This window comes from Podarcis muralis, chromosome 4 (assembly GCF_964188315.1).
Source record: "Podarcis muralis chromosome 4, rPodMur119.hap1.1, whole genome shotgun sequence".
Taxonomy (NCBI): Eukaryota; Metazoa; Chordata; class Lepidosauria; order Squamata; family Lacertidae; genus Podarcis; species Podarcis muralis.
In genome coordinates, this window is record NC_135658.1 from 1,936,090 (window position 1) to 1,945,490 (window position 9,401).

At 48.1% G+C, this 9,401-nt stretch overlaps 2 protein-coding genes and 1 pseudogene across 7 annotated transcripts in view; 2 read left to right on the forward strand and 1 right to left on the reverse strand.

Annotated features, from left to right (window-relative positions):
• The window catches only part of LOC114589664 (uncharacterized), a 999,511-nt gene that overhangs the window by 693,146 nt on the left and 296,964 nt on the right, over positions 1-9,401 (reverse strand). The window lies entirely within an intron of this gene.
• The window catches only part of LOC114589671 (uncharacterized), a 184,200-nt gene that overhangs the window by 20,267 nt on the left and 154,532 nt on the right, over positions 1-9,401 (forward strand). Inside the window, exons 2-5 of one of the 5 annotated variants that reach the window (XM_077927935.1) lie at positions 1,830-1,951; positions 3,722-4,214; positions 4,381-4,462; positions 4,748-4,830. In XM_077927935.1, coding sequence (XP_077784061.1) covers positions 3,813-4,214; positions 4,381-4,462; positions 4,748-4,830 — 567 coding nt within the window. In that variant the 5' untranslated portion in view covers positions 1,830-1,951; positions 3,722-3,812. Of the gene's footprint in view, positions 1-1,829; positions 1,952-2,021; positions 4,215-4,380; positions 4,463-4,747; positions 4,831-9,401 lie in introns of those variants that run through there. The other 4 variants (XM_077927936.1, XM_077927937.1, XM_077927934.1 and 1 more) reach the window with 4 other exon arrangements.
• Positions 1-9,401, forward strand: part of LOC144327593 (uncharacterized) — a 94,983-nt pseudogene that overhangs the window by 383 nt on the left and 85,199 nt on the right. Inside the window, exon 2 of the transcript XR_013392729.1 lies at positions 139-719. The product of XR_013392729.1 is annotated as an uncharacterized LOC144327593 (transcript). The remainder of the gene's footprint in view (positions 1-138; positions 720-9,401) is intronic.

The window sequence follows — 9,401 nt, forward strand, 5'->3', positions numbered from 1 at the left end:
CTTTAAATAAGGCTATCAATAGGACTTCTGCTGTGTGTGACACGGGTCAGCGTCATTGCACAACAGAGGAAACGTGTATGAATGGTTGCTCCCAAACCTCTTCCTTTGTTTCCCTTCTTTCTTCCTCCTTATTGGCAGAGGAGGCCAGCCAAGCAGATCAAGCCAAGCTTTATGAGGAGCTGGGTATGTTTGGTTGGAGAAGAGGAGACAGAGAGGAGACAGGAGAGCCACGTCAGATTAGATAATTTATTACGGTCAGAGACCAGCTTATAAAACACACTTGGGGTTCAGTCACAGAAGTAAAACAGGCAATTTATGTACAACAACAAATTTAAAAACAATGTACACCAACAAACTAATCAGGGAGTTGACTCAGAGTCACCCATGAAACCGAGTTTGGGGATTTTCATTACGGACTCTTTTGAGTTGGGAGATGGTCTGCGCCTACAGATCTGTACACAGAATCTGGCGACCATCCAGGTCATCTTCTGATCTTTGCCTAACAGGAATAGGTCTAATTTTTGCTTTTGCGGGAGGTCAGCGAGCCTCACCAGCAGGGGATCCATGGTCTTACTACGTGTCTCTTCGTAAAAGGGACGTCTAAAGAACAAGTGTTTTGGCTGCCTATCTCTCCCAATGGACAGGTGAGAAGTCTCTGAGCACACGGGACTTTTCTAAAGGCTCCATCCAGGACCAGCGAGGGAAGAGCCGAGCTTCTGGTGAGTGTAAAGGCCCTTCTTGCATTTCTAGATGCGAGAAAGAAGAAATATTCTGCCGGTGCGGCTATATATTTCTCTATTTCTCCAATTTTATGGTCGGGGTACCTTGCGCAGTCCTGTTCTCTCTCGGTATCTAATATTCTTTGCCTGACCGTGGCTTTTGCCTGGCCCAAGCCCAGACTTAGAAGGGCTTGAGGGGCAAAACCCAGTTTCCGGAGGGTGTTCAGAACCGCAGTCTGCCAGCCTGACTGGAATTGGTCACAGAGGGTCAGTGGGGCTATCCCCCGGGGGAGCAGATTCAATGTCAGCCATTTGTAGATTGATGTTAGGCAGATGCTAGCCTCCACTCTCATAATCCCCGTTTCTAATCTAACCCATGCGTATGAGACACATCTGGGCACTTGGAGGAGAGCTCTAAGAAGTGTATTTTTTAAAAAAAGTAATATTTTTTAAAGTTTTAAAAGTTACAAAAAGAAAAAAGAAAAACACCATATTAAACAAAAACAAAACAGCACATCACAATAAGAAAAAAGAAAAAAAGGAACAGAAAAAAGCAGAAAAATAGAAACAAGTAAAAAACACATCAAACCTTCCCATAACTTATCTTTCATTTACTTGTTTCCTTGACCTCCTCACACCTCCCTTTTTTGTATTCTAGTTCAGTTAGCTATTTCAGCAAATCCTTTCCATCTCTTCCACTTTTTGTCCTGTAATTTATCTTAATATAATGTAACTTAACTTTCCCTCCTTTCACCAATTAACAGTCTGTTTTTTCCTAAACCTTTATAACATTTCTGTTAAAACCACATAGCTTCATTCCAACATCCTTCTAACATTCATTAATTTTACAATGTTTCTGTAGATAGTCTTTAAATTTCTTCCAATCTTCCTCCACCGACTCTGGTCTCGGATTCTGCCAGTCATTTCCGCCAGTTCCATGTAGTCCATCACCTTCATCTGCCATTCTTCCCGGGTGGGTAGATCTTGTGTCTTCCAGTACTTTGCAATAAGTATTCTTGCTGCTGTTGTAGCGTACATAAAGAAAGTTCTATCCTTCTTTGGCACCAATTGGAGGACCATGCCCAGGAGAAAGGCCTCTGGCTTCTTCAGAAAGGTATAAGAAGAAGAAGAAGAGTTTGGATTTGATATCCCGCCTTTCACTCCCCTTCAGGAGTCTCCAAGCGGCTAACATTCTCCTTTCCCTTCCTCCCCCACAACAAACACTCTGTGAGGTGAGTGGGGCTGAGAGACTTCAAAGAAGTGTGACTAGCCCAAGGTCACCCAGCAACGGAATGTGGAGGAGCGGGGAAGCGAACCTGGTTCACCAGATTACAAGACTACCGCTCTTAACCACTACACCACACTGGCTATATTTAAATACCTTTTTCATTTCATTATAGATCATCTCCCAGAAAGCCTTAATCCTTGGGCATGTCCACCGAAGGTGAAAGAATGTACCTTCAGTCTCTTTGCATTTCCAACATTTATTATTGGGCAAATGATAAATTTTTGCAAGCTTGACTGGTGTCATGTACCACCTGTAGATCATTTTCATTATATTTTCTATTAAGGCATTACATCCCGTAAACTTCATACCTGTGGTCCATAACTGTTCCCAGTCAGCCATCATAATATTATGTCCAACATCTTGTGCCCATTTAATCATAGCTGAGTTCACCATTTCATCCTGGGTATTCCATTTCAACAGCAAGTTATACATTCTTGACAAGTTCTTAATTTTGGGATGTAACAGTTCTGTTTGCAATTTGGATTTTTCCACCTGGAAGCCAATTTTTTTATCCAAATTATATGCTTCCATTATTTGGTAATAATGAAGCCAGTGAGAGCTCTAAGAAGTGAGAGCTCTCAAGGGGGGAGAAAGCCGAGGAAGGCGGGGGCAAAAAGGAACCATAAAGGAGTTGTGCCAAAGTTTTGGCCTTGTATAGTTTTAGAGCTGCGGGAACGAAGAAGCCCCCTTGTGCTCTGAAAAATTTAAGGATACAATTTGCGGGTTTTTCTGCTGAACTCCCGATGGAGTTTATGTGTAGTTTGTTGGCTCCTGAGGCCTGTACCACCATTCCTAGATACTTATAGTTTGTGACTTGTTCTATTTATGGCCTTGGAGTTCCCAGCTTTTAAGCTTTGGTTTTGCCCCAAAAGCGAGTATCTTGGTCTTTTGATAGTTGATTTTGAGACATTCAAATTCACAGTATGCTGCGAGCTTTCTTAGTGCTCTTTTGAGTCCAATGGGGGTTCTAGATAAAATTACTACATCGTCGACATATAGCAGGACCGAAAGCTTCGGAGGGTGGAGTTCTGAGTCATGGAGTGCAGATACTAAATTATTTAGATAGAAATTGAATAGTAGAGGGGCCAATAGGCACCCTTGCCTGACTCCTTTAGAGGTTTTAATAGGGTCCGCTAGATGTCCTAGGCGGCTACACCTGACTCTAAGAGCCGTGTTTGCGCGCAGTGCCTGAATTAAGAGCAGAAGCTCTTAATTCTATGTAGGTCCCCTGTAGTCTGTCCCAGAGTCTGGTTCTGGAGACTGTATCAAAGGCTGCTTTTAGATCAAGAAAGGCAGTGTATAGTGAGGCCTGCCTTTAGGAGAGCCATGTCACCTGGGTGCAGGATTCCAACCCATGGCTTCAAGCTACAAGAAAGGAGATTCAGACTCCACACACCTAGTCATTTTTCACGAGGCACCAATGAGTCCCTTGTCAATCAGTTCTGACTTCATGCATTGACTGGAAGGAAGGAGCAACCAGGCTGAGTCTCCTCGCATTAATCTCTTCGCTTGCCTCCACATTTCCACAATCTCCCTTCTAGAGGCCTACATCTCCTCCTCCTCCTCCTCCTTTTTAGAAAGATAGCTCAGAGTCTGGGCTGTGGTGCAGTCCTACCCTGGTCCCAGCAAGACTCATCCATGCTTGCTCAGGGAAACTTTTTCTTCTCCTGATATTGTACAACTTTTGTAACAGAACAATGTATTTGCTTTGTAGGATTTGCTAGAGCTTCTCATTCAGACAGAGAGAACTTGGCAGAAGACCAAAAGGTTCCTTCCGATCTCTCAGAGGTTTCCTGAGAGCACAGATGGATGAGCGAGACTCAGCTGGCCCTGGAGCAGGAAGAGGCCATGCCATCCAAACTGGGAGCAGTGGGGGATTCTGGGAAAGCTCTGTGCAGAAGATCCCGGGTGAGGAGGACACCCTCCGCTCAGAGATGCAGAGCCTGTATTTGAGGCAGTTTTGCTTCCAGGAGGCCAAAGGACCTCGAGAGGTTTGCAGCCAACTCTACCACCTTGATCGTCAGTGGCTGAAGCCAGAAAGGCACACGAAAGCTGAGATGCTGGACCTGGTGATCTTGGAGCAGTTCCTGGCTGTCCTTCCCCCGGAGATGGAGAGCTGGGTGAGGGACTGTGGAGCAGAGACCAGTTCCCAGGCGGTGTCCCTGGCCGAAGGTTTCCTCCTGAGTCAGGCAGAGGAGAGGAAACAGGTGAGAGAGACTTTCCTCTGGATACTACCAAGGGGTTCCAAACAGGATGGAGAACATCCAAAAATGGTCTGTTGATGGCCCATCCGTTTTCGGGGAATGAGATCTAACACCCTTAAAGTATTTGTCTCTGTTGTTCTCTTTCTTTGAATCATTGTTGTTCTTTCAGAAAAGGGATCATTTTGCAAAAATGGACCTGGATTCCTGTGAGGCAGAGAGGCCTCCGTTGGACACCAGAGAGAGGCCCCTGGGTAAGGAGGAAGGTGGTTTTTCTTTGTTTGGTCTCATTCTGTTGGTTTTCTAACTCATCTGAGGGTACTTTTCATCTTGTTTTTTTTGGGAGGTGGGGGTTGGGAACAAGGGTTAAGAGGAGGGGAGACGTATTTCTGCATACCTAACATAAAATGGGCACAAACCTTCAACTGCACTCAGCAGGTCGGCTTTCTCAAAGCCCATCTGTAGTTAGAGATGTCCTGTTTCCCCTGTGAGAGAAGCAGGCACTCCTAGCATCCTGCTTACCTTTTTTTCTGTTGCAGGTGAAAGAATGAAGCCAGCAAGACCTTCTGATCCATCTTTTCATGGGGGCAGAAGGGAAGCAGCGGCTGTGGAACCAGATCAGGTCAGGGGAAGCTGCCTTGTGGGGACAGAGGCCGAGGGATGGAGGAATGTCATGGGCTGGTTGGGCACAGAGGAATGGTGGGAGGAAGCAGCCAGGGAACCAGGAAGAGAAGATGGCTCTGAGCCCAAGGAGTGGAGGTGGAACAAGGATGAGTGGTCAGAGGGGGAAGCCTGGGAAGAGGAGATGTCAGAAGCTGAAGGGGTAACACAGCTTAGTGAGCTGGGAGACTCTGTGGCAGAATGCAGTGCAGAACCAGAGGCAGAAGAGGAAGGAGGCGAGTGGGAGGAGGAAGGTCGAGAGGCAGAGGTGAGTCAGGAGAAGGAGGAGCCACCGGGGGCTCCGTCTCCTTCTGCCATAAGCCACCCTCCCTGCTTGTCTCTCAGAGCCAAGAGAGGTCTAACATGGAGGAGCAAAGGCAGGCTGCACACTGGCGCATTGTTGTATCGCTTGCCAGAAACCCCAGAGAGGAGGGGACTTGGAAAGATGTGGGGAGCCGGGGGCCTTCACTCTCAGCAACTACTTTTGTGGAGGAAGAGGCTCAGGGAATGAGCTGCTGTTCTCATGAGGCCTGAAACTCAGCCAAGTCTGTGAACATCGTGTTCTTGCTGATAAAGAGTAAACTCCAGCTGTGTACTGTGGGATTTCCCTCCCATATAACTCTGTGACTCCAGCCTTCTCAATGTTGGTAGTAGGATTCATCTGTAGTTGCAGTTTCCATGGAATCCTAGAGTTGAAAGGGACCCCAAAGGGTCATCAAGTCCCACCCCCTGCATTGCAGGAGTCTCAGCTAGATCATCCAAGACAGATAGCCATCCAGACTAGGCTTCTTTTATTTCTATATTCATCCCTGAATGCTAAAATAGGCTTCTAAGCAGTGGACAGACGAAAACAAATAGTGGCCAAGATTCACCTAGCCAGCCCTATCCGCTGCAAAATGGGGCCTGCCCCCCACTCCTCCCCCTCTCGATGCCCCCATGAACCCTTTGAATTTGGCTCTAGGGCACTGGGAGGGAACCTCCCCAGAACAACTCACGAGGAGAGGAGAAAGTGGATCCTTCCATCGGGGAAACTGGGATGCTTGTGTAGGCAGAATAACGTGGAAAACATAGAATCATAGAGTTGGAAGAGACCACAAGGGCCATGGAGTCCAACCCCCTGCCAAGCAGGAAACACCATCAGAGCACTCCTGACATATGGTTGTCAAGCCTCTGCTTAAAGACCTCCAAAGAAGGAGACTCCACCACACTCCTTGGCAGCAAATTCCACTGTCGAACATCTCTTACTGTCAGGAAGTTCTTCCTAATGTTTAGGTGGAATCTTCTTTCTTGTAGTTTGGATCCATTGCTCCGTGTCCGCTTTTCTGGAGCAGCAGAAAACAACCTTTCTCCCTCCTCTATATGACATCCTTTTATATATTTGAACATGGCTATCATATCACCCCTTAACCTCCTCTTCTCCAGGCTAAACATGCCCAGCTCCCTTAGCCGTTCCTCATAAGGCATCGTTTCCAGGCCTTTGACCATTTTGGTTGCCCTCCTCTGGACAGTTTGTCAGTGTCCTCCTCTGGACAGTTTGTCAGTGTCCTTCTTGAACTGTGGTGCCCAGAACTGGACACAGTACTCCAGGTGAGGTCTGACCAGAGCAGAATACAGTGGCACTATTACTTCCCTTGATCTAGATGCTATACTCCTATTGATGCAGCCCAGAATTGCATTGGCTTTTTTAGCTGCCGCGTCACACTGTTGGCTCATGTCAAGTTTGTGGTCAACCAAGACTCCTAGATCCTTTTCACATGTACTGCTCTCAAGCCAGGTGTCCCCCATCTTGTATTTGTGCCTCTCATTTTTTTTGCCCAAGTGCAATACTTTACATTTCTCCCTGTTATCTTTACATTTCTCCCTGTCATCTTGTTTGTTTTGGCCCAGTTCTCTAATCTGTCAAGGTCGTTTTGAAGTGTGATCCTGTCCTCTGGGGTGTTAGCCACCCCTCCCAGTTTGGTGTCATCTGCAAATTTGATCAGGATGCCCTTGAGTCCATCATCCAAGTCGTTGATAAAGATGTTGAATAAGACCGGGCCCAAGACAGAACCCTGTGGCACCCCACTAGTCACTCTTCTCCAGGATGAAGAGGAACCATTGATGAGCACCCTTTGGGTTCGGTCAGTCAGCCAGTTACAAATCCACTGAGTGGTAGCATAGTCAAGACCGCACTTTACCAGCTTCTTTACAAGAATATCATGGGGCACCTTGTCAAATGCCTTGCTGAAATCAAGGTAGGTTACATCCACTGCGTTCCCTTCATCTACCAGGTTTGTAATTCTGTCAAAAAACGAGATCAGGTTAGTCTGACATGACTTATTTTTCAGAAATCCATGCTGACTATTGGTGATCACAGCATTCCTTTCTAGGTGCTCACAGACTGTTTGCTTAATGATCTGCTCCAGAATCTTCCCTGGTATTGATGTCAGACTGACTGTTTGACCTTATGCTCTTGGCTGAGTTTGACATCCAACAAATATCCGGTTACAGATAGGTAGCCGTGTTGGTCTGCCATAGTCAAAATTAAAAAATTCCTTCCAGTAGCACCTTAAAGACCAACTAAGTTAGTTCTAGGTATGAGGTTTCGTGTGCATGCACGAAGAAGTGTGAAGTGTGAAGAAGTGTGAAGACTTCTCTGCGACCCATCCCCTCTGCAGGGAGGTGGGACCAATTCGGATGGTCCGCCCCCGCCACTTAATGGATCCAAATGGTTTCCAGAGAGTGGTAGGGGATGCTTTATCCCATGTTGATGGCCTTTCAGCTGATTCCCTGGTGGCCCGCTTGAATGTGGAGTTAACCAGGGCTATTGACTGTTTGGCTCCGAAGCGCCCTCTCCGATTGCATGGAGCCCGGACAGCCCCGTGGTTTTCCACGGATCTGAGGGCAATGAAACAATCGTTGAGACGGCTAGAGCGCCGGTGGCGGAGAACTCATTCCGAATCTGACCGGACACAGGTTAGAGCTCAACGTCGAGCCTACCAAGTGGCGATAGCGACGGCGAAGAAGAATTTCTTCACCGCCTCTATTGCATCTGCAGAAAACAGCAGCAGGAGACTTTTTCAGGTGGTTCACAATTTAGCGGAACCACCTGCAACATCGGGGCCCAGTACGGGCCACATGTTCTCCTGCAATGATTTTGCAAAGTTTTTTGCAGATAAAATCGCTCAGATTCGGGAAGAAGTAGACTCCACCGTGGGAGCAGGGCCGGGGCGGGAGAGTGCTAGAGTTCTGTCTAGTCAAGTTGAGTGGGATCAATTCCAATCTGTTACCTCCGAGGATGTGGACAGGCTGCTTGGACGAGTGAAACCAACCACCTGTCTCCTGGATCCTTGCCCATCCTGGCTTATAAAAGCTAGCCGGGAAGGACTGGGCAATGGGCTTCGTGGGGTGGTGAATGCTTCCCTCCGTGAGGGAGCCTTCCCAGACCCGCTGAAAGAGGCGGTTATTAAACCGCTTCTTAAAAAACCATCTTTACATGCGGCCACGATGGCCAACTATCGCCCAGTCTCAAATCTTCCATTCCTGGGCAAGGTGATTGAGCGAGCGGTTGCCGAACAACTCCAGGCACGCCTGGAAGAAGCGGACCATTTGGATCCCTTCCAGTCGGGATTCAGGCCTCATCATGGGACTGAAACTGCCTTGGTCGCACTGGTTGATGATCTCCGGCGGGCTAGGGACAAAGGTGAGAGCTGTTTCCTAGTTCTGCTGGATCTCTCAGCGGCGTTTGATACCATCGACCATAGCATCCTTCTGGACCGTCTTGAGGGGCTGGGAGCTGGGGGCACTGTTATACAGTGGTTCCGCTCCTTCCTCCTGGGCCGTGTTCAGAAAGTGGTGGTGGGGGATGAGTGTTCAGACCCCTGGGCTCTCACTTGTGGGGTGCCTCAGGGTTCTGTCCTCTCCCCCATGCTTTTCAACATTTACATGCAGCCGCTGGGAGAGATCATCAGGAGGTTTGGGCTGGGTGTTCATCAGTATGCGAATGATACCCAGCTCTACCTCTCTTTTAAATCAGAACCAGTGAAGGCGGTGAAGGTCCTGTGTGAGTGTCTGGAGGCAGTTGGAGGATGGATGGCGGCTAACAGATTGAGGTTGAATCCTGACAAGACAGAAGTACTGTTTTTGGGGGACAGGAGGCGGGCAGGTGTGGAGGATTCCCTGGTCCTGAATGGGGTAACTGTGCCCCTGAAGGACCAGGTGCGCAGCCTGGGAGTCATTTTGGACTCACAGCTGTCCATGGAGGCACAGGTCAAATCCGTGTCCAGGGCAGCTGTTTACCAGCTCCATCTGGTACGTAGGCTGAGACCCTATCTGCCTGTGGACTGTCTCGCCAGAGTGGTACATGCTCTGGTTATCTCCCGCTTGGACTACTGCAATGCACTCTACGTGGGGCTACCTTTGAAGGTGACTCGGAAACTACAACTAATCCAGAATGCGGCAGCTAGACTGGTGACTGGGAGCGGCCGCCGAGACCATATAACACCGGTCTTGAAAGACTTGCATTGGCTCCCAGTACGTTTCCGAGCACAATTC